The sequence below is a fragment of the Pseudorca crassidens genome, chromosome 7 (genome assembly GCF_039906515.1).
Source record: "Pseudorca crassidens isolate mPseCra1 chromosome 7, mPseCra1.hap1, whole genome shotgun sequence".
Classification (NCBI taxonomy): Eukaryota; Metazoa; Chordata; class Mammalia; order Artiodactyla; family Delphinidae; genus Pseudorca; species Pseudorca crassidens.
The window spans coordinates 109200625-109226296 of NC_090302.1; the positions used below are offsets into that span (position 1 = coordinate 109200625).

General features: G+C 41.4%; 1 protein-coding gene across 9 annotated transcripts in view; it reads right to left on the bottom strand.

Moving 5' to 3' along the window:
• Positions 1–25672, bottom strand: part of CEP44 (centrosomal protein 44) — a 79497-nt gene that overhangs the window by 31304 nt on the left and 22521 nt on the right. Inside the window, exon 12 of one of the 9 annotated variants that reach the window (XM_067745346.1) lies at positions 17932–18094. The exons of 7 other annotated variants lie outside the window; for them this stretch is intronic. In XM_067745346.1, the coding sequence (XP_067601447.1) occupies positions 17954–18094 (141 nt within the window). In that variant the 3' untranslated portion in view covers positions 17932–17953. Of the gene's footprint in view, positions 1–17544; positions 18095–25672 lie in introns of those variants that run through there. One more of the 9 variants, XM_067745345.1, reaches the window with a different exon arrangement.

The following is a 25672-nucleotide window of genomic DNA, read 5'->3' on the forward strand; positions in this document are numbered from 1 at the left end:
TGAGGTAGCGTAGGTGAACAAAGAAGATCTGGAATACGATTGGTTTAAGGGGAAGGTTTTCGATTAGATGTTAAAAATAACTGCCCGGTAATGGAGCCAACTTCGAACCAATGTGGCTCTTTCCTGGTGTCTTTATAAATTGGTGTAAGTCATGTGCCATGTGGGAGTTCATCTGACCCTTGGTGAGCTGGGTAAACCTGGACTTGAACCCTACATTTCCACTTGTTGAAGAAGTCCAAAGTCATTCTATGACCGTTGGCGAATGTCTGGACATTTGCTCTCTCATGGCTTCCTGGGCTCTTGTCCCACACAGGCTGACTGGGTGCCCCCTCCTATTGACCTGGATATCAAACTGCTCCTGTATTGTCTGCCTCAAAATTTGAACCAAAGCATTTGTAAACATGTGATTTTACTGATGATCGGAAAGGTTGGGGGACAAAAACACATCACTTATTATATTGCCCTGTTCTCCAGGCCCATTTTTACTGCTCAGCACCAGAAGTTTCTCTCCTGGCTTTTTCTCTGCAGCACCTGCTCCTCTGTTTGGCTGGCTTGTCTCTCCTCTTCTGCCCACCTCTTTACTCCCTCTCCCCCGACCCTGTCCTTCTCGCTAGGAAACAGCACATTCTTCCCTTACCTCATGCCTAGCAACCTCCCTGGCCTCTGAGGTCACCAGCTGGAGTACTCCCAGCATTTATGAACTTGTTTTCTGAGCAGAAAGGGCTCATAGAGAAGAATTCTGGACCAAATGTTAGGATAATATTTCCTAACTGGATTATGTTACGTCTGTATTTGAATGAAAGACATTTGGTGTGGTGATGTTGAAAATCATTAGAATGGGACACGTGACTTCTCAACAGTTTATCCCATTTAATCCTTAGCAAGTGTAGGGAAGGAAAAACTTTTCCTCTACCCTCCTGGGCTCAGTAACTGAGAACCTGTAGTGCACTTACTGGTTTAGACATATTCCACTACTAGACTGTAATCTTCTCGCACAATTGTTTTCTCAAAAAATATTTCTGGAATAATGAAGTAAGTAGCAATCTTATTTTAGTGAAATTACTAAAGAAAACTCCTCGGTTTTCCTCTATAGGCTTAATATTCAAACAAAGTCATTGGTTGAATGAATCAGAATGAGTTGATCTTGAGTCCAAATGGAGGAGTATGTCTATCTCATACTCTTACATTCATGTTTCATTGTGTTATCAACTTATCCCCAAGGAATGTGAATCCTCATTATTTAGTAATAATTTTTCCCTAAATCCTGTCATATGCTCCCATAGCCACAAAAACTGTCTGCGTTGGTTGGGTTAGACCGATTTGTCTTCACAATAATTTCTTGATTGATGTGCAGCTCAGAGAAGTAAAGCGAGCTTCCGAGTTCATCACTATGATTATCAAAATAATGCTCAGCTTTTCTAGAAAGAGCATCCCTGGTGCCCGCCTGGGACATAGCTGATGATTACTTAAAATGCGCTGAATGAATAAATGAACAAATTAAAGCACGAGGGGTTTAACTCCTAAAACTACAAACACTTTTTCATTCATTTAAGCCAATCTGGCCTCATCCTCCCCGAAACACTGATAAGAATTAGTCAAAGTCGATCAGAATCAACCCCAAATCTTTGACCAGCTATGAAGGAGAGGAATGGGCAGTTCTCTGAGTAACTTTTTTCTAAAACAAAGGCCAAAACAGACCGATTATCTACCTGGGTCTTTTTTTTTTTTTTGGCTGCACCTCCCAGCACGTAGGATCTTAGTTCCCTGACCAGGGATGGGGCTTTCAGCCCCTGCAGTGGAAGCCCGGAGTCTTCACCACTGGCTCGCCAGGGAAGTCCCTAGCTTATCATTTTTAACTGTGGCCAGTTTCCATAATTTTGACTCCAGACATCTCATCAGTGAACACTTGCCACTAAGTCTTCCTCGTGGGGAGGTTGTTCATCAGCAGAGGACGTGTACCTTCTCCATCATGCCGCAGGGCATCGGACGACACCTGGGCCACCCCGATGCTTACAAAAAGACCACAAGGAGCTCTCTTACCCTCACCTGATTTTCTGAGCTAAACTGCGAGGGTTGCAGAGCAAGTGATGAAAACGGAGAAAGGCTGTTGATTAGAAACATTCAGCCCCACCTCACACACAGGAAGCAGAGCTCAGCCTCCTGCCAGCATCATTGCCTTTTCCCCAGGGTGTGCGCTTTGTCTGGGGAACGCGCCCCTCTCAGAGCACCACTGGGAGGAAACGAGTCAGAGCAGGATTCTGGGCTGACGTTCATCACTGACTTTGATGACCTCTTTCCAAGGCTGGAAAAGACAGCCATGAACAAGGCTTCTCCGGGAAAAGAGAAGCTGCCGCCTTCTGTGCTTCCCATGCAGACCGTCTTAGCCTAATTCCTACCTCTATTTTTTAAGGTTAGGAATGAGGCTGATTCTTCTCCTGCATCAGAATAATCATAATAGATACACCAGGGACTTCCCTGGTGGCGCAGTGGTTAGGAATCCGCCTGCCAAGGCAGGGCACACGGGTTCGAGCCCTGGTCCGGAAAGATCCCACATGCCACGGAGCAACTAAGTCCATGCACCGCAACTACTGAGCCCGCGTGCCACAACTACTGAAGCCCGCGCACCTAGAGCCCGTGCTCCACAACGAGAAGCCACCGCAATGAGAAGCCCGCGCGCTGCAACGAAGACCCAATACAACCAAAAATAAATAAATAAGTAAATAAATTTTAAAAATTAAAAAAAAATAGATACACCAAGAGAATAGGCAAAATTTGGGGCAAACATTTGAATCTGCTGAGAGAAGTCACATTTATGATAACTGGTTAACAACTATTGGCCACTGGGGGAGGCAAGGAACTCAAGTGAAGAGCTGTTGTGGGATGCGGTTCTGTCTGCCTTTGACAGACGGAAGAGGATGCTTCAGAGTCTGCCGGGAAAGAAGTACTGTGCTATCCGGCCTCAGGGGCCACCCTGGCAGGTCCAGACACATGAGCAGCTGACATTTGGTGTGGTGATCAGTACTGATCTTAATCAGTACCTCCAGCTATCTCCAAATGCGTCCTCTTCCCAGCTGCTGTGGCTCCAATAGCTTCGGTTTTATGTATTTCTTTAAGAACAGATCCCCTGTTATTATCTTGAAATGGAACATCAGAAACACATCAGTTTTATGTCTCTCACTCATCTGGAGTTCAAAGTATTGCAACAGTTCTGTTTCTTTTCCGTAGGAAATCACAGCAGGTGACCCTGAGGTTTCCCAACTTGAAGTAAGTGCATTGAACAGTCAGGGGTTTCGAAGATTTAGCTCATGAGCTAAAAGTCCACACTAACCATGTATCGGGTCGGAATGACTTGCTGTTGGAAAATAAACTGCTATAATAGCTCAGAGCGAACCCTGAGTTTTGTCAAAAATCTGTCACTTTCAATGACGGTGAAGATTGCATTTAAGGAGTCACTCTGCTTCTGCCTTTGCAGATGTGTTTTCCTCCATGTCCTATAAAATGAATCTGTGGAAGTAATCAAGGAATATCCACTACCCAGTGATGAAATAAAAAGATCACTCAAGAATTATTAGCTTATTTTTTTTGTTAGATATTAATCAAAAAATTCCAACCTGCTTTATTGATAATTGATATCATCTATTTTGACTTAATTCTTTAATTTCATTTCTTGGAAACAAGGCACATGATTTTCTCTGTAAAAGTTCAATTACCAGTTGAAACTGCATTAAGTTTTTAAGCTACTGAATTAAATTAGGTGCTTTGATACAGTAATTGACTGAACAGTTTAACATCAAGCTATAGGAACACGGAGACATTTACAATGAATCACTAGTATTGGCGAAGCCACCCCCCAGCTAACCTGCAAATAGCAAATCTCAGCTTCCATTTTGTGAAAACTGATGTATTTTCACAACTAAAGTTGCCTCTTTTCTTTTTTCTTTTTTCCCCAAATTTTCATCTTAAGGAATTAAATCTGAGAAATGGGGGAGGGCCGTGTTTTGAGGAAAGAGGTCACCAAACAGACTCCAAACCCTGAGGTGGGGCAGTAAGGCCTCCTTTGCTCAATTCCTTCTCTTCACCCACAGTGTCCCCTCACCTGAGAACAGAAATCAGATTTAAAACAAGACAAAACACACAAACAAACAAAAAAACCAGGAAAGGGAATTAAAATAGCTGCAGCTAAAGCAATAGGATTTTTGAACAGTAGAGAGAAATCACTGGGAAATATTATTTTCCTTGTTGTCAGAAACTTGGGGTCACACAGGAAGTTGTATCAAGGGGCCTCTGGGATTCAGGGATAAAGCAGGACTAGAAAAAAACATTTGGCAAGAATGTGGGAGGAATCAGGCTGCCACTCAAAAAATTACTGTCCTTTTATTACTCAAGTGGCCCAAATAGGAAATGGATTCCTCTGATATGTGATAAAGACCTTCACAAGGTTGTAATAGTGGCCAGGTTTCTTGGTTACCATTACCGTACCGAGTAGAAACATTTCATTTCAAAGATATTTTCCCGACTGTCTTAAATCCTGTGTGTAAAGAGGAAGCAAAAAAAGAAGAGAAAAACAGAAAACGGTAAGCTAGGCCACAAGGGTAAAAAAGACAAAAAACAAAATGGTCTGTGTATGTACAGAGCACACAGTCTTTGGAGGAAAATATTATAAAAATAAATTAAAATGTAACATGGTAAATGCTATTACAGAGATGCAGATAAAACGCGGTTGGAGGACAGGGCAAGGTCGGAATCCTCACGGCATTTGAGATGGGAATTGAAGAAATAACAGCAGTTTTCCAAGAAGCAAGAAAAATGCAAGTGTGGTGTTCCAGTCAGGAAGAGCAGCGCTGCAGGCTGGCATTTACAGGATGAGACAGTCAATGAGAGAAGAGTATACAGTGCATGGCAGATACAAATGCAAGAGAGGCTGCCAAGTCTGCGAGGAGCCAGAGCAAAAGGCCCTTCTCCCAGCCTGCCCAGGCAGTGCCTCTGCAGCTTTCACTTGAATCTGAACCACCTAGAGGAGGGCTTGATCCATCACAGGGCAGGGGAACTGAGAGTTTTGCTTTCGGTAGGTCGGTGGGAGGTGGGGGGTTAGATGGGGCGTTTGGATTGGAGGTGAGGAGGGGGGTGAGGCAAGACTTTGCTAATTCTGCAGAGCCAGGGACCACCCTGCCATGTAACACTGAGATCAGGTGTTCTGATTGCATCCTGAGGGCGATGGAACGACCACAACGACAGACCATAGAGCACTATGAATGGAGAGACATGTGTATCATTGGCTTTGGTTTACTGTGTGGCGTATTGCCCAAGTATGAAAATCTGGTAATGGGAAAATCAATATGGGATTACTAAATATTCTAATTGGGAGATGAACAAAAATCTCAGTTCCCTGACCAGGGACTGAACCTGGCCATGGCAGTGATTGTGTCGGATCCTAACCACTAGATCACCAGGGAACTCCCGAGAGCTTCCTATCCTGGTAGAAACTTAAATAAAGAAGAATGGCAAAGAAATATGTCTTAGGTAGAAGCAATAGGATTGGACATCCTCTTGGATTTGAGAGTTGCCATAAAGAAAGAAATGAGGAAGGACAAAGTAAGTCTTAGCCCAGGAGAACAGGAGCATAATAGAGGCATTAACAGAAGCATAGAATATAAAACACTGGAGCAGGTCTCAAGAAGGAGGGATACTGTGACTTCTATTTCCAGCAATATTGCTTTTTTTTTTAAAGATATTTTTTGATGTGGACCATTTTTAAAGTCTTTATTGAATTTGTTACAATATGGCTTCCGTTTTGCGTTTTGGTTTTTTGGCTGTGAGGCATGTGGGATCTTAGCTGCCCGACTAGGGATCAAACCTGCACCCCCTGCACTGGAAGGCGAAGTCCCAACCACTGGACCGCCAGGGAAGTCCCCGAGCAATATTGCTTTATAGATAATTTAAAAAACATCCTGTACAATGCTGGATTAAAAAACAAATCTTTTTTAGGGCAGTGAAAATACCCTATCTGATATTATAATGATGGATACATTTCACTAGACATTTATGCAAACCATAGAATGTACAACCCACAGAGTGCATCCTAAGGTCAACTACGGACTTTGGGTGATTACGACATGTCTATGTAGGGCCATCCTTGGTAAAATGTACCATATGGTGAAGGCTGTTGATAACAGGGGAGACCGTGCATGTGTGGGGCGGGGGGTACATGGGAATCTCTGTACTTCCCTCTCAATTTTGTTGTAAGCCTTAAGCTGCTCTAAAAAATATATAAAGTCTTTTGAAAAAAACAAATCTTTTTGACATTTAGGAAGGCACACAGTGTCTGACGCTGCTCAAAGATTAAATAGGATAAAAAAAAAGATTAAATGGAATACAGAACAAATCTTAGATTTGGCAGCCGGAGATCATTCATTATCTTCCTAGTGAAAGTAGTTTCCCTCAACGGGGAGAGAAGAAGCCCCAACTGTAATCAGTTGAGGGGTGCATGGAAGTTCAGAACGTGGGCACACCAAGTGTGTCTGCACTCCTGAGAAACATGATAGTGAAGAGAAGGGAGGTTACACGACCTTGGTGGAATGTTTGGATCGAGAGAAATTGGTGGTGGTTGTTTAAGGATAAGAGGAATTTTTAGCCTGTTTGCAGGCAGATGCCAATGGAAAGGAAAGGTCCAAAATTCTTGAGATTGGCTACAACTGGTCAAGCAAGGCCCACAAGTAGGCAGGAAGTATTAAGAGATGTCAGCCAGAGGATGTTCCGTTTTCCTCTTTCTTCCATATCAGTAAGAGCTAAATAATTGTCACTGATGACACTTTTTGAGTAAGTATTGGATGTGAATCTCATGTTACCAGCTGAGTTGCACCTGCTCTATTTATTTTCATTATTTTTTTTAATAAATCAACTTAATTTCAGTTTCCAAGCCCCACTGGGCTATTGTGAAACTTACTGGTCCTTCTGAGAGTCTTTCCCTGCCCCACCCAGAGCACTGCTCTGGTTCTGGGGTCACGTGAAATGATATTACAGGCTCTGGCCATCTGCGACCATCCTCCCAATGACAAGAGTGATCCCCTGAGCCTGTCGGTGTGCCTCCTTTAGCTCTGGCCGATCTTTACTATTCTTCCTCATCCTTAGGAGTCCACTGTGATCCTGTCCAGGCCCCCCTGCCTGAGGCTCTGTGAGGCCCCTCCTCTTGGGGGGTCTTCCCAGCTTTTCAGGCTCTGCCCCGAAGCATGCAGACCCCTCTGCTCTCAGGATTCACAGCCCCCTCCTCCTCTCCCTCTGCTTGGGGACCTTCTGTGTCCTCTGGAGGAGCATGTGTTCCTTTATGTTTTTTCAAGGCAATCTATCTCTGTCTTCAAATTACAACCTCTCCCCCCGCCCCTGCCCCGACCTCACTTCCTGCTTCCTTCGAAACCTAAATTCTCGGAAGGTTTGAGCCTTTGAAGAAATAAAAGAATGATTTTCAAGCCAGTTGCACTTTTCTGTCCTGCTCTAAATTGCTTGAAATGTTGGTGTGGTGGGTGGAGGACCGAAAGAAAGTAGAAGATACAGAGGGGAGATCAGTCATACACACGCAAGCACACATGCACATCGTGTGCCAGCACATATGCCAAACATTTTACATGTATTGGCGCATTTAAACCTCATACAACCACACGAGAGAATATTATCTCCATTTTACAAGTGAGAAAACTGAGCCTTTGGGAGATTAAGTTATTTGTCCAGGTTTTAAAAAAAAGTACATAATAAAAGTAAGAATTCAACTAAAAAACCTCATCCCCAAATCCACCCAATTAATCAGTCTACTAACCTCTGCCTAATGATAAGTTTTCAAAGATAAAATAATATGGACCTTTACATAGATCTACTGAAACAGCAAGAGGCTTCAGAAAGGTCTGCCTTTTATTTATAGTTATGTAGAGTTTAAAGACATGATTAGCCCCATTTCCCAGAGAAATCTATGAAAATGAAGTTTAACATGGATATAATAACATCAAATATTTATTTAAAACTTAGCCTTGACTTTAGACTTTTTGAGGACAGGGTAAGCACTTCTATCTCCCCTCAAAATGCCTAACACATTCCCAATAAAGAGTAAATAATAAATAGGAATCTATATTCCCACCTATAAGTAGGTCTGGCAGCTGCTCAGTGAGGCTCATACAGGGCTCAGGGCAGAATAACTGTCCTGGGAAAGCAGATCTTTAGCTCCTAGATACTTACAGCCAGGAAACCTTGTGTTCATCTTGAGACCCGAGTGCTTTTTTTATTTTAGGGGCCCTCTCGATTGTGTTATTGATTCAGAGTATCGTAGGGTAGGCAGTCTGGTACCTACCCCAAGAAAATGCAGGGATAGCGTGGCAAAGTACAGAAAATTGTGACCACCCTTTAGAAAAGGGATTTAAATATTTGTATCAGATTTTTTAAAAAAAAATTCCATTCCCTTTGACTCAGTAATTCTACTTCTGAAAATTTAACCCTGATGGTCTTTTGGTGGGTCAACTTCGCTAAGCGACAGTCCCAGTTATTCATGAACACTTATCTGCTATGAAGGTATTTTTTTTAGATGTGATTAAAGCAAAAACTCAGTCGACTGTGAGCAAAAGAGATTATCCTAGATATCTTGAGTAGGCCTTACTCAATCAGCTAAAAGTCCTGAAATGCGGCTGAGGCTTCTCAGAAGAAGCAATTCTGCTTGTGGACGGACGGCAGTTTCAGGCCAGCCCAGAGGGTGCCGGCCGGCTCTTCCGAACGTCCTGCCCTGAGATTCCATGCTTGCCTCGCAGGCCTCCACGAGGTGAGCCAGCTCCTTGCACTCTGTCTCTTAGCATACATCTCCTACTGCTTCTGCTTCTCTGGGTGAGCCCTGACTGACACTCGAAAAAGAAATAATCTGAAATTTGTGAAAGTTTCATGTAATGAGGTGACCACAAGAGCATTTTTAAAATAGCAAACTTAAACGTGCACTATTGTGAGTTCAACTGATGTAATTATGGCACAGTCACTGGTTAGATGTCTACACGTGAAGTTTTGGTCATAGTACAAGAAAAGCTTATGTTTAAGTTTAAAATGTAGGATAGATTACTCAGCCATCAAAAGAAACGAAATTGAGTTATTTGTAGTGAGGTGGATGGACCTAGAGTCTGTCATACAGAGTGAAGTAAGTCAGAAAGAGAAAGACAAATACCGTATGCTAACACATATATACGGAATCTAAAAAAAAAAAAAAAAAAGAAATGGTCATGAAGAACCTAGGGGCAAGACGGGAATAAAGACGCAGACCTACTGGAGAATGGACTTGAGGACATGCGGAGGGGGAAGGGTAAGCTGGGATGAACTGAGAGAGTGGCATGGACATATATACACTACCAAGTGTAAAATAGATAGCTAGTGGGAAGCAGCCACATAGCACAGGGAGATCAGCTCAGTGCTTTGTGACCACCTAGAGGGGTGGGATAGGGAGGGTGGGAGGGAGACACAAGAGGGAAGAGATATGGGGACATATGTATATGTATAACTGATTCACTTTGTTATAAAGCAGAAAATAACACACCATTGTAAAGCAATTATACTCCAATAAAGATGTTAAAAAAAATGTAGGATAGAAACTATAGAGAGTATGGTCCCAATTATGTAAAAGCGTATCCAAAAAAAAGCTTAGAAGGGAACTTGTATTAAAAGACATTGTCTTTGGGAGGTAGAACTATTTATTATATTTTAAACTGAGAAAAAGCAAAGTAAATTTTAATATTCAAAAAAAATCTAGCAGTTTATGCGGTGCATTCTTTCAGAATTAAGGATATTTCCAAATATACATAATTTTAAAACTACTGCTTTTAAATTCATGGGCATTTTTCTAAGAAATCTGGTGCTTTAAGATTTTATGCAATGATAATATATTCTTACATAATACATAAACTTGAATAACTTTATTGCAAATCTGGTGAGCTGCTTGATTCTAGGGCCAATGGCATAAATAAGATGAAGCCAGGAATCATTGCAAAGGACGGAATGAGCCCTCTGAAGTTTCAAATACTTTGAATAACAGAGCAAAGCAAGTTTGAATAACTTGTTCTTATTCAAGTCACAAGTTGTGATACATTCTGTACAGCGCTAGTAAAGGCTTACTATACCTAGCACAACCTGTCAGAAACTATGCACATAAAAAGTACAGATAAGATAGTTATTCTGATCCTGCTTGCTGAATAGTTGCCTGAAATCAGATTTTGAGCAGGACGTCTTTCTATCAAAACGAACCATAATTTTAGCAGTTGTTATCATAGGCATATATTTTAACACATGTATCTGCTTCTATGCAAAAAAGAAAAATATGACGGATGCTTCTCACAAGCCCACGCTTCCTTCACCAACAACCCCCTTACCCCACCATCTGCGTGTGCACACGTGTCTGAACACATCTTTCCTGTCCTAAGGCACCTTTGAAAATCAACAGTTTTTGTCAGAAAAGGAGTCAGACAAAAGAGATAGATGGAATCAGGGCTATAGACCCATGAGATTTTTTTCGCAGGTAACTCTGATGTGTGCGCAGAAATGAGGTATAAAGTGAATTTTCTGTCTTCTAGGATTTGTCCAATGAGGACAAAAACTCGGTAATGTTCCTTAGTCCTAGCTGCCACATTCAGTAATTGACCACCTAATCTATTACCACTTCTTTTTCTTTTTTAACATCTTTATTGGAGTATAATTGCTTTACAATGTTGTGCTTGTTTCTGCTTTATAACAAAGTGAATCAGTTATAAATATACATATATCCCCATATCCCCTCCCTCTTGCATCTCCCCCCTACCCTCCCTATCCCACCCTTCTAGGTGTTCACAAAGCAACGAGCTGATCTCCCTGTGCTATGCAGCTGCTTCCCACTAGCTATCTATTTTACATTTGGTAGTATATATAAGTCCATGCCACTCTCTCACTTCGTCCTATTATCACTTCTTAAACATATTTTATACACACATTTAAACAGACTTTAAGTCTAAAGCAAATACCTCTAGAGCAGCAACTATTTTTTTTACGTTATTTTGTGTTTTATGGTGTGTAAGAACCCATCGTTTCTTATACAGCATGAATGCATTTATTGTGCTAGTATCTGTATATTCAGAGGACTATTGATATTTCAATAGGTTACATTTGAAAATACATACTTTAAAGGCACAAGAATGTGGATACTAAATACAGGGTCAGTGGGTTTCCTTTTCTGCTTGCCTTGTGTCTCTAGATCTGGCGCGACTCCAGATTCTCAGATTTGAAAGAAGTCAAACTTTGGAGATTCTGAGATCATACAGCAGGCTTTAGGTTAGGGACATCCTCCAATACCTGTGTGTGCTTCCCTCCCCCAGCACTCCTGGGGGTACCAACTTCTTTGAAAAAAACATCCTGGGGAGGCAGGCTCTTTAGCCAAAAGTCCTGAACTCTATGAGATCATAATCATAATTTCGTACAGAAATTTTGGAAGACGTCAATAGAGTTTGGCAATGTGCTGTGGGCATATGTGCTTGTTAGAGAAAACATGGAGTGACTGTGAAGAGTTGATGACAATTCTGGATCCTTTTCTTTGAAGCATCTGTTTTCATTTACATTCAGTTGTTCATCTGCTATTCATTCAGGAAGGATTTTTAGTAGCTTAGACATATATAAGCAGTTAAATAGTTGAATCTATATGGAAGCTAATAATACAGTCAATGATGGTAAAAGGTTAACGCAGAGTTTATTATATGTGTGTGTGTGTATACAAATATATATATATATGGCAATTTCTCCTTTTATTTGTAGCCTTATCGCTTTTATTTGTACTAGAACTTGTTATGAATGATAATGTTGTTAGTTGCTGAGGCACCTAGAGTGCTTATGTTCTGAAGATGTGCAGTCTGTGCCATGGAATACATGTGGGTTTCTATCCTGGAGCATTAGATAAGCCGTCTCTTACGTGAGGCATTATTTTTATGTGAAGGCAAGTAAGATTACTTTATTAAGTAGAATGCAAAATTCGTTTACTTATTTATTTACGTCTGCTTTGGGTCTTTGTTGCTGAGCGCGGGCTTTTCTCTAGTTGCGGCGGGCAGGGGCTACTCTTCACTGTGGTGCGTGGGCTTCTTATTGCGGTGGCTTCTCTTGTTGCGGAGCATGGGCTCTAGGCGCGCGGGCTTCAGTAGTTGTGGCGCACGGGCTTAGTCGCTCCGTGGCATGTGGGATTTTCCCGGACCAGGGCTCGAACCTGTGTCCCCTGCATTGGCAGGCGCGTTCTTAACCACTGTGCCACCAGGGAACTCCCCGAAATTCGTTTTTAAATAAAACACTTGGACCGCTTCAAGCTATACCCTTAGACTTCTAGGGCTACACTTCTCATTCACACATTCTTAAGCAGAACACCAAAGGCACAACACATGAAAGAAAATAATTGGTAAATTAGACTTCATTAAAATGAAAAACGTTTGCTCTTAAAAAAAAAAAACGCTATTAAGAAAACAAAGGAAAGCCAAAAACTGGGAGAAAATATACATGACACATATGTCAGACGAAAAACTTGTATCCAGAATATAGAAAGAACTCTTACAATTTAATAACAAGAAGACAAACAACTCAGAAAATGCCAAACTGTTTCCCAAGGTGGCGTACAGAGCCCCCCTGCAGTGTATGAAAGTCACTTACTAACTTGTGTGATCTTTGGCAAGTCGCGACACATCTCTCAGACTCAGAAACAGCAGTAGAATGCAAAACTAGTCACAGTGAAGCTCCTTCCAAGACGTGGACTCTTTCCCCCCAAACTTTGAAACCTGGCAGGCTTTGTGACCTGCGTTGACCAACAGAATGCACTAGAAATGAGGCTGAGCTAGTTCCAAGCCTGGGCCCCGGGAGGTCTTGGAGTTTCCACTCCACAGCTTTTAGAATCTGGAGGGCATCCCATGAACAAGCCTGGGTTTCTAGGCTAGAGAAGAGCCCTGTTGTCTCAGCTAAGGCCCTTCTAGACTAGGAAGCCTCAAAGTGACTTGTGATCACAAGTTCACAGCTCTGCCAGATCACCTAGATCAGGTCAAGACCAAGAATCAGCCAGCGAAGCCCTGCCTAAATCACTATCCACAGAATCACATTCAGGGTTGACAGTTTCAGCCGATAATTTTGGAGGGAGTTTGTTAATCACAACAGATAAGATAGCTCAGCAGTGAAATGGGATAACACAAGTTACCTACCTAATAGGACTATTGGGAGATTTATTTATTTTTATTAATGAATTTTTTTTATTGGAGTTTAGTTGATTTACAATGTTGTGTTAGTTTCTGCTGTACAGCAAAGTGCGTCAGATTCTATTCCCATACAGGTCATTACAGAGTAGTGAGTAGAGTTCCCCGTGCTATACAGTAAGTCCTTATTGGTTATCTATTCTTGGGAGATTTAATGAAATAATATATATAATCCACTCTGGCCGGTCAGAGTGAGTACTCAGATAGGTTAGCCATGATTAGAGTTACTGTTATTATCATAATCTTTAGCTTGTGGGAGAGGGGACTTTTTCAAAAGTCTGACACTTCATGTGGCTAATATGTTATTTCATAGCCTATGAAACTTCCCACTTTGAAAAAATATTTACATCATGAGCTACAGTGTAGCCCTCTTACTACACTGGCTGAAAATTACCCTTCTTGACAAGAAAGGTGGAGGCGCTTGTCCAGACCACGGCTGTTAATACAAATATGTTGCTGGTTCAGAGAGGAAGAAACGTGATGGTTCTTCTCCCTACTAATCTATCAGCTCCTGTTCTATCAAATTACGTGAGCTTTTTGTCTTGTGTGGCGTCCCACTGGACCGATTAGGTGTAAGGGAGGGAGAGAGGAGAGCGTCCAAATACTATCAAAGAGACAGAGGTTCCAAGTGGACCACACAGAGCAACTTGAATACAATAATCTCATCGACTGTTGCTTTGACATTAGCTGGGACGCTGAGCTCCATTACATGAATATTACCACAAATGATGATGCTCATCTGAATGTAAGATTTAGGATTTTGTTCCAACGCGTGTTGCCTTCATGTTCCCAAGCCCCCAAGTATAAAAGCTGTAAATATTTCTAAAAATATATATTCTAAAAAATATTCCTAAACCTACAGAGGCTGATCAAACACTAATCCTTTTTAATCTTCCCTTTAATTTTTTGGCATAATTTTCAAAATTTTTACAAAATCTTTCTCAGAAGTATATTAACTGTTATGCTAACAAGTGTTAATGTAGTTCCTGTCTTTCCCTGAAAGGACTATAAAACTGCAAGCCTTCTAGGATTTAAAGCATGGATAGAAATACTCAATCCAGGTGTTTCTAAATCACCTTCCACAATCTCAAACAATGCTGTACTTGAATAGCTCTGGCAAAATGTCTTAGAGCATCATCTGTGTTACGTAACATCAAGTTATGTTACATCCAGAATAAATGCATAAAATAAAGCAAAGCCTGCTGACATATTTACTTTCAGGACACTCTATCATATGAATTTAATAATCATATTTGGAAATCCAGCTGTAAAGGTACGTGTACTAGATAAATGGCTATTGGGCATTTGACAGACCACAAGATTGAACTGTATATAATGAAAAATTCTAAACCAATGTTGGGGCAATTCATCCTTTCAAGTTAAAATCTTCAATTAATCACCTAATTTCTGTCAATATCAATATAACAATCCTTTTTATGCCTATTAATAATAAAAAAAGATTACAACATTTTTCTGAAATCTCCCTAAAAGTGATTTCTGGCTTTTAAAAGTCTTGTCTTATCTAAAGTGTTTCTATAAATATAAATGTCCTCTGTGTCCACTTTCAGTAAATTCCAGAGAACTCTGCCCTCTGCAGGAAGTGTTGGCTCGACATCCTGGTGGACTGCTTGTTTCTATTAGCGACTGTGTTCTTTAGAGAGGAATGTCTCCATGTGTGCTAGACTTCAGTTCCAGGAAGGCAACAGGTCCAAGCCTAAGCATTATTTCTCTCCAATTAGGAACACACTTGTGTTTATTACCCGCAAAATACATTGCTTGAGTTGGAATTTATGGATCTGCATAACTGGAAGAATTGTTTCTTTAGGCTGAGGCACTCTCTGACGGTAGCTCTACGCTTTGAGCAAACATCTGAACAAGAACTCCAAGTGGTCGTCATTAACGCATACATCGCGGGAGATCCTTGGCAGTTCAAATGCGTCAGCACATAAAATCACTGCCACTTTGAAACCCAAGACTGCTTGGGGAGATATTTGCTGTTTTAAAAATGGTCATAAAAATGAAAGTGAATTTTATTTGATGAAAATGATGTGAAAAACAAATTATACGTTAACTATTTGAGGAGTCAAAAAAGGGGCTGGGGGCTTCCCTGGTGGCGCCGTGGTTGAGGGTCCGCCTGCCGATGCAGGGGACACGGGTTCGTGCCCCGGTCCGGGAGGATCCCACATGCCGCGCAGCGGCTAGGCCCATGGGCCATGGCCGCTGAGCCTGCGCGTCCGGAGCCTGTGCTCCGCGGCGGGAGAGGCCACAGCGGTGAGAGGCCCGCGTATCGCAAAAAAAAAAAAAAAAAAAAAAGGGGCTGAATGGAACCCAAGGCCCATTACATGTGGTCTCTGGAAATGTGTTTACAAGATGCGGTCGATGCAATTAATAGAATGAAGCGTGTTGCCGATGCTGCAGGCTCACACAATGAGCAGATGCTACCCCCATAATTTTCCCTTCTTTCCTTTGCCACTGCTTTCTCCTGCTCCACTGAAACCAGTGAGATGGTGCAGCTTAGAACATATAATCAACCCAGGAGCAGGGATCTTAGATACAGGAACTCAATTGTCTTCTCCTTGTTGCCCCAGCTTATGTGAACACTGCGCCCTTAGGCTACCAACCCTACAGAAAACTGTCCTATTTGCCCTGCCCAGCTCTTTTCCTAGTTTTCACTGTTGAGCTACGTCTTAATTCCTACCTCCTCAGCCCATGTTTGTCCCTTTCACTATTCTGGGTACATAACACTTTACCTCTCTGTACTTCATCAGTGATGGGAGGAAAGTAGGGATGGGCTACTTTGGCAACGTTTGAATATTTCTCTAGTGATCTTGCACTAATTTTGTGGGGTTTTTTCTACTTTGTACTTTTAAAAAATTTCAAAATGAACATGTGTTACTTTGAATTTGTTAAAAAGGGAGAGTGGTATATATTCAGAATAAAACCATAAAAGATTGTATATTCTTACACAGTCATTTTAATAGGAAGTATGAAAGTTGAAACTATAATAAGTATTCTTATCTAAAAAATTTGAGTTTACATATTCTTTTTGACCTCAGGGTAAAGGATGTTATTTGTAACTCCTCCAAACTCATCTTTTAAAATTTAACAAGACAGTTCAGTAGTCTATTTTTACCATAAATCTATCTGGAGCAAGAATGTTGATAACCTCAAGGTTAACATATATTCATTAGCATTTTTTTTTTTTTTTTTACTAAATCAGAGAGCAACATAATCCAAACAGTCTTATCCTTTTTCAGAACCTAAAAAAAAAAAGTCATGGACTACCTTTTGAACTTTTTCCCTTCAGTTTCTCATAACCGCCTTAGTTCCCATGAGTAAAGTACATTCTTAAAGCTATAAAGTGTGAGAACATTATCCTGGAAGCAAAATGTTATTGTTAAACTACCAAATATATTTTAACACTGACTACTTTATAACTTTTATAACTTTGAAGATACACCAAAAACAATTTAAAAACACATGTCTCCTTTAACTTTAGCTTTTACAACTTAAAAATCAACTAAAACTGTACTAAGAGGGGAAGAGGTAGCGACTTTTCTGAAAATTCTTATGACCAGCTCTTGTTAAAATGTAATTTTTTTGTGTTTGAGCAAAGTGATTTCCTGTGTATTTTCCTACTCATCCTGATTCACTTTGCTAATAAAATGGGAAAGTATAGTTGCCATTACTCTTTACATCCTAACCTTAAATGCTAATGGTTCGCTGTAAATTTTTCTATATAACTTCAGATCTTAAAAGTCACTTTAATTTTTTTGTTGTTCTTAAATGATGGTTTGGACCTGGAAAGTTAAGAACAATTGATACCTTCTGTGTAGAATTTAATTAGCTTGAGTTGTATAATAGTATCTTTTACATGTGTCAAAATATTACAGTTAAAGAATGTGTATCGAATAGTTCTTCTTTGCCATGAGGAAGGAAGTAAAGAAATAAGTTTGGGGCTCCCCTGGTGGCGCAGTGGTTAAGAATCCGCCTGCCAACGCAGGGGACATGGGTTTGAGCCCTGGTCCGGGAAGATCCCACATGGTGCAGAGCAACTAAGTCCGTGCACCACAACTACTGAGCCTGAGCTCTAGAGCCTGTGTGCCACAACTACTGAGCCCTCATGCCACAACTACTGAAGCCCGCGCACTTACAGCTCGTGCTCCACAACGGGAGAAGCCACCGCAATGAGAAGCCCACGCACCACAACCAAGAGTAGCCCCCGCTACTCATTGTTGGAGCTCGACATTATACTAAATTCATATAAACTGCGTATAAACAAGTCCATCCAACAAGTCAATGTATTTATTTATCTGAAATTCTAGGTTGGAGGTTATTAATCCTGTTGGAACCATTTGAAGATAGGGCTCTTTAAAGTGGCTCCATGGGACTACTGTCAACGTCCTCTGGTGACTATCATCTATCTGACAGAAACATCCCTTCTTTTTCCTGTTTTGTTCCCCCTTCATCTCCGATGCTCTTTCTTTACCTTGAGCCTCGTTTCTCTCCTGGACCCTATGGGGTTCCCTAACCAGTACCCCTCCCTCCAGCTTTGTCCTCTTCTACTTCCCCTCTAAAACACCACCAGGGTAATCTTCATAAAACGGAATTCTGGTCCCCATGGCTTATTTCAGTGATGAAATCACATGGGAATAAATCATATAAAAATAAAACTTACAAATGGAGAGTGAGGCTGGGAGTCATGGGGGGTGAGTGCTCAGAGCCCCTGGGGTTCCTCTTAGAGCTTCCATGCTTCCTACCGAAGCCCTCCAGTAAGTTCTGGAACCTCCGAAAGTTCCGTGGTGCCAAGTTTGAGGACCAGCGCCCTGGGCCAAACTTCCCTGCACAGGGGGAGAAACCAAGCTTAGAGGTTGAGCTACTTGCCCCCAAGAACCCTGGTGGTGGCCCCCTCCACCACTGCTATCAGGAAGGAAAGGATGGGGAAGTATTCTGGAGTGGCAGGGTGCTTGGATGGTGGCCTTGGTCTCGGATGACTTGCTCTCCTTCTCCAGCACGGCCACTCCAGTTGTTTGGCTCCCAGATGTGCAAATTGAGGGTTTCAGCCAGTGCTACCCCAGAGCTGACCTTGCACCCTTGGCATCCAGGTAGCCAGCTCACCTTTGCAATCTCATTGGCTCCACTGTGGACATTTTAAGCGACATCAAAGAAGAAATATGAGCACTGGAACCATTTACTTAACGTGCTCTGTTGGGGACGATCAGGGCTCACAGAGTGGGCGGTGTGGCTAAGGACAAAGTAGACAATATAGATGTGAAATGGCCATTCTCCATGACTGCCAGTTTGATCTCTCGCCGGGTGAGGTGGAAGAGGCTTTCCAGGTTGCAGGTGCATCTCCAGTTGGTATAAAGCAGCTGAACAGCTCCCTGGGGATGGAGGTCTGGCTTGACAGGCCAGAACCACCAGCACTAACTCATGCCTCTTTGAACTCATCCTGTGTTTTGTCCGCATGAACATCGAAATCATCTTCTGAGACACACAAAGGGTGTTGGCTTTGGAGCCGTTAAACCCCTCTAATATTGACAACATTTCCTCAGGCAGGTCTAGACAGTTGTTCCTCAGCATACATACCTGGGCTTTGTGGGCAGACGTCCTGTGGGATGGTCGGGGGTGGAGGGGAGGCGGTGAGGCAGTCACGAGCCCCAGCTGCATCTGCTTCACACACACCGGGGCTGCCCACGCTGGCCTGAGCCCCAATGTCTGATTCTCATCCCCTTCTGGACTGGAATGGCTGCATGGCCACAGCTGTTTCCTCCTCCTTCTTGGTGAGATTTCTGGGCTCTGCCATGTCTACGGTTCCCTTTACCCATCACACCGATGAGCCAGTAAATGCCCTTTCCTGCTTAAGCCAGTTTAAGTTAAGCCATCTTTGCAGGAGATGCAGGATGCTGGGGCTGCTCTCCAAGTACCTTCCAGCGGACGTATTCGCAGGGAGGGCTACCTTCTGCGTGAACAGCCAACCCTTCAGGAAGCCACCATCTTTCTAGCCAGTAATCCAAGTACAGTATACCAAATTTATGTTTTCTTTCATGGCTTGTGCATTTTGAGTTGACAACTATTTCCCCAAAGATCATCTCCTTTGCCAGTGTTCCCCCAGTGTTCGTATGCGTATTTTTAATGCAGACTTAGCTCGTGGGTGATGCCGGCGCTGTGGCTCACAGACCTCACTTCCATTTCTATTTCCATATTTGTGTCTTTAACCTACCTGTAAATGATCGAGTGGTGTAAAATAAGGCTCTAAGTTAATCCACCGCCCCCGCCGCCCCGTTGACAGCCAGGTATTCCTAGAACTATTTACTGACTAATCCATCCTTTTCCCACTAGTCAGCAATGCAGTATTTGTCATACTCCTTATTTTATGTAGAGTCCAGTAGGAGGCTCTCTACTCTGCTCCAATAGCCTATTTGTCTGCCCTGCACTATTGCAACTGTTTGACAATTGTAATTACTGTTATATTACTATAGTTTTAGAATAATTTCAAGTATCTTATAGGAAACCTCTTTAAAAAAATAAAGGAATGTTTAAAGCAAAAATAATGACAATGTTTTGTGGCGCTATAACATACGTAGAAGTAAAATGCTTAACAAAAAGGCTTCAGGGGGAATGGAAATATAATGTTACGATGCTCTTATACTATACTTGAAGTGGTATAATATTACTTGAAGGTAGCCCGTGGTAGGTTAAAGATGTATACTGCAAACCTGTAGCAACCACCTGCGTTATAAATATAAGATATATTGTACTTAATAAGCCAAGAAAAGAGATAAAATAGAAATACAAAAAATACTCAATTAATGCAAAATAATGCATAAAAAGAGGTTAAAAAAAGAACTAAGGCCAAACAGGAAAAAGGAAAACAAATAAGATGGTAGATTTAAACCCAACCACGTCCATAATCAAATTAAATGTAAATGATCTAAACACTCCAGAGATTTTCAGATCGGATGAAAGAGCAAGGCTGAAGTATATATTATCTTCAGGAAACCCACTTCAAATACAGACACAGATATATTAAAAATAAAAAGATTGGGAGTAATACCATAATACTACTTCCTGAAAGAAAGCTGGAGTGGCTATATTAACGTCAGACAAAGTAGATTTCAGAAGAGAGAAATTATTTGAGATAAAGAGGGCCATTTCATAATGTTAAAGGAGTCAATTTATCATGAGGAAATAATAGTCCAAAATGTTTATGCATCTAATAACAGATTCAAAATACATGACGGAACTCAAAAAAAAAATCAGAATTTTTTGTGGCTTCCAACTACAATCATAGCTGGAAATTTCAACACCCCTCTTTCAACAACTAATAAGTTGATCAACTGGATGTTATTAAAATTTAAAACTTCTGCTCTTTAAAAGTACACAGTGAGGGAAATGAATGGGAAGTCAGAGAGTGGGAGAAAATCTTTGCAACACGTGTATTCAGCAAGGGACTCTTTCAACTCAATAGGAAGACAAACAACCCAGATCACAAAATAGGGAAGAGCACTGAACAAACCTTCACCAAAGCAGATATACAGATAGCAAATAAGGACATGATGCTCAACATGCTAGAGAAATGTAAACTTACACCACCAAGAGATACCATTATACACTGTCACCTCCTATTCACTATTCACTGGTGAGGCGCAGAGTCCCACCGTAGGGTGACGGGGATGGCTGAACACAGGACAGGTGAGATCTCTGAACAGTTTATAAGTTACAGGTACTCACCACCTGTGGGAGGACAATGCTACAGGCCAAGCAGGGCCATGTGGGAGTTGCACTTGGGCACAGTGGCCAGCTGGGGGCTGTAAGAAGCATGCTTTGTAGCATTATGAGGGTGAGGTGACCCCTGGTTGCTGCAGGAAGATGTGATTGGTTTCTTTGAATAACTCTGTGGCTGGCATGGAACTAAAAGCAGCCACTCAGGGACGAGCAGGAACTGTGCCTGCCCCCCCGCATAAGGAGGTTCGTTTGGCTAGAGTACCTTTTCCGCGGCAGCAGAATGGGGAAGGGAGCTTGTGGTGGGGCCGTGTGAGACCCTCCCAATCTTACCAGGTGTCAAGGCAGAACATAATGTTAAGCCTTAACTTTCCACCTTTCACCCCACACACCCATTCAGAGACTGACAAAACCAAGTGTGGGCGAGCATGCAGAGCAAGTGGAACTCTCAGATGACTGCTGGGAAAATTAACAGGGCACAGCCGCTTTGGAAAACAGTGTAGCAGCAGCTCCTCGTAGAGTTAAACATAACCTGTCACATGACCCAGCCATTCCATTGCTAGGTATTTACTATTTACCCAAGAGAAGCAAAAGTGTATGTTCAGATAGACTTGCATCCTAATGTCCACGGCAGCTTTCTTTATAACATTCCCAAACCAGAAATAACCCAATGTCCATCAACTGATGAGTCATAAAGAAATTGTGGTATTTCCACATAATGAAATATGGCTCAGCAATATAAAGGGATGAACTAATACAACGTGGGTGAATCTCAAAAGGAAGATACTGTAGAGATTACATTTACATGAAATTTTAGAAATGGCAACCTTAAAATGACAGCATGTAAATCAGTGGTTGTTAAGGGGCCAGGGATGGAGGGGGGGGACTGGCTGCAGAGGGGAACGTTCTACCTCTTGATTCAGGAGGTCTTCACATGAACGTATCTATTTGTAAAAACTCACTGAATTATGCATGTAAACTGGCGAATTTATTGTATGTAAATTATTCCACAGTAAGGCTGAGGGAAAAACAGGAGGAAAAAACCCTCAAGGCCTTAGGTTCCTACTGTCAGCAAACTACCTCAGGGCAGCTGCAAGCTTAATACTTGGAATTCTGCTTCCTCTTCTTTGGGTCCTTAGGAATTTCTTTTTAATTTCTTATGATAAGTATTTAGTGTATTTCCTCCAGAATATTTGATGATTTGTTGCAGGAGTTCTTAAAATTTTTTAATAGCCTGTCTGCTGTATTGCTGCAAGCAAAAATCTCATTTTCTGTAAAAATTCGCTGGCTTTTAGTGCTTTAAATGAGACCTAGGTAGTTTTATGCAAACTTTTAAAAATGTGGTAGTTCCTAAAAATTGCTCACCTTTATTAGGAGAAACTCCCTGTATTAAGGCTCAAAATTATTATTGTTTAAAGTATGGGAAATTATAAGTTACCAACTTAGAAATTAATGCTACATATTTTTTTCCACATTTAAATATATTACCAGATAGAGCAATGTGATATAACATCTAAATAAAGAGTTGATATTAATGAAATTAATTTAGGATGTCGGATTTAGAAATCAGTAAAAGTTGCCTCCAATTTCATATTATATAAATACGGGGGGGAGCGGTTAGGGGGGTCTTAAAGTGTTCATCTAACAAACCACAAAATGAATTCAGAATGTCCTATGTAGCAGGTGTTGTGCTGGGGATGGAGGACACATCAGTAAACAAAACTCACATCCGTTCTCACGTGAAACATAGCAGGGAGGAGAGACCCCATGCAGTAACTGCAAATAAGGGCTTTAATAATGTACAAATTGAAATGCAGGGGAATTACAGGGTGCTTTAACAGTATGTCATAGGGAGTCTAAAATATGCTGGGGAATTAGGGGATGTGACCAGAAGGAAGTTATGTTTGATCTGAAAGCTGTGGGATGAGAAGAAGTAAGCTAGACCTGGTGCAGAGGGCAGGAGACAGAGAGGTTGGTAAGGAGCATTTCAAGTGGATGGAACAGAATGGATAAGGTCGTGGAAAGGCCAGCACAGTATGTGAAGAGGGAACGTAGAGGAGAACACAGTGATTCCAGAAAGTTGCAAATTTGAGAAAAGAATAATGGAATACCGAGAAGCTTTCAACTTTTAAACACTCATTAAAGTCTTCAGCTGTGGTGTTTAGTTTTCTAGTTTGAACATCAACAGACTACCACTTAACAGAATTTGAAAACACAAATGAGATCCTAGACTAGTAAGAGGACACGGTAAAGTTGATGAACTCCTAGTGGCTTGCACCTTCCTTTCCTCTCCTCTCCTCTCCTCAGGCCCGATCGATCTATTGAGACTGCTTCCTAAATATGTTTCTTAAATCTAAATCTGCATCTTGTTCCTCTCTCATTTTAACACTTCTCAAATTGGGCCGTACTTAATAAATTTTTTCTTTTTTTAAGCATTTGTAAGGGAGCTCCCTGGCGTTCCAGCGGTTAGCACTCGGCACTCTCATCACTGCCAGGGGCCCAGCCTCCATCACTGGTTGGGGAACTAAGATCCAGAAAGACACGCGGCGCGGCCGAAAAAAAAAAAAAATTCGTAAGACCATATATCACTGAATATAAATTTACGTACAAAATATAGATCACTAATAATCACTTTCCATGATTTCAAAAAGGTGACTCTGTGACATAATACTGAAAAGTTTCTATGTATGCAGAAGGAGATTGCCCATTACACTTTGAGCAACATAATTAAGGTAAAAAACTAGGAATTTCTCAGCATACATGCAGGTATTTCAGACAGAAGATACTGGTATGTCCCACACATGCTTAGTGAGGGACCACAGCTGATGAGACACCAAACATTAATTTGTATAAAGTTTACACCTAATTTTAGAGAAAGGATGTTTTAACTCATAGTTATATAGTTATATGTTATAGTTATGTGTAATTCAACTGAGTTTTAAAAAATCATTTCAATGAATGCATTCTAAAGCCATCCATTCAAACGGGAAAATGTCCAAGATATTGAACACGGACTATAAAACGTCGTGTTTAGATGAAAGCAACTCAAAAGAATCTGAATTTAAGGCTCAGACCAAATATTGATTATGATAATGAAGCAAGAGCTTTGTAAATTAGAGTTCCTCAAATGAAAGGTCGCTACAAATTACTTTGGGTTCTCAGTGCAATGCAGAATTTGACTCAGTAGGTCAGGAGAGAGGCTGAAGATTTTGTATTTCTAATAAGATTGTAGATCCAGGACTAATTGGGCAAAGTATTAAACTAAACATTAGCGTGGTATCATCCCCCATCCCCCAATGCAGATACCAAATCGGACAGTCCTTAAATTGGACTTATTGAGCTTCTGATGTAAGCCTTCAAGGGAAAAAATACATTCTCCCAAACCCCATTATGTCCCTCCATCTCTTCTGCCATCATAAATGGAGTCCCGCTTCCCGCGTTTCTTAGATTACTGCAGTAGTCCCCTAAATGGTTGCTCTCCCTCTAGGCCTGCCACCTCTCATTCATTCTCCATACCGAAGCGTTAAATCAAATCCTTCAAAAACCCAACTCTGGTTGATATTCTGCTGGGGCCTGGGTAAACTGATCTTCAGCCACTGTACCGCCGCCTCCCACACCTACACACACTCTGCATGTCAGCCCTAGTGGACTTCGTCCCAGCGGCCTTCCTCTCCGGCCTTTGATTTTTTTTCATGCTAGGCCTTCTGCTTTACCCCTTCTTCCCTGGCTACCCGCCCCCATCACTCATCCTTCAGGACTCAGGTTAACGCCGTTTCCTCTACCCCAGATTCCTCAGATGCATGACAGCTCCCTTTTAGAACTTACTAGACACTGTTACTGCTTATCTGTCTCTCCTGCTCAGCTGTTAGTTGAGGAGAACAGTAATCATGCTTATACCTGTACTCTGCTTATGGCCAGGGCCTGGAACACTAACTGGCACCTAGTAAACACTTGAAGCGTCATTGTAAATGTATTCATCAGCATACATATAAGGTATGATAACCCTTGTCTAGAACGTATACTGATTGTATCTTTCCTCTGTCAACACATTCCTTCCATAGAAAGGATGTAGCAGGACTGACCAGACCACAGCTTCAACCTGATAAAATCTTACTTATCAGGAAACCTTGATTATAATTTATAATTTCATTATAATTTGATATTAATTTGGTCACCAGATAAATATTAACTACCACTTACTTTGAACAAATGCTAGGCACTAAGGGAAATAAACATTGGAAGAAAGATTGAAAACCAAAACCCTCAAAAACAGAAGCAATGGATATTAACTTCATATAAACAAGTAAGAGCTATGTAATTGGTGTAAAAATAAGAAATATAAACAAGGTACTATAAAGCAGCAAAGAGAGAATATAATTTGGCTTCTGTAATTGTGAAAAGTCTTTCCAAGGAAGGTACAGTGTCTTAGAGGATAAGCAGAAATTTTCCAGATGGAAGGGGAAGTCACTCTCAGCAAAAGACAGTGTGCAAAAGCACGATTTAAGAGAGGCCAATTCACAGAGACAATCAAGACACGTCTTTGAGGATTTCAACACCAAACGAACTGAAGAGCTCTGCCCCATGATTTAATAAGTCGATTACACTCCAAGTACACAGCAATTTAAGTGAACCGAAGGATTATATCTACAAATTAGGACTTACTAGGTGCCAGTTAGTGTTCCAAAATATTCAGC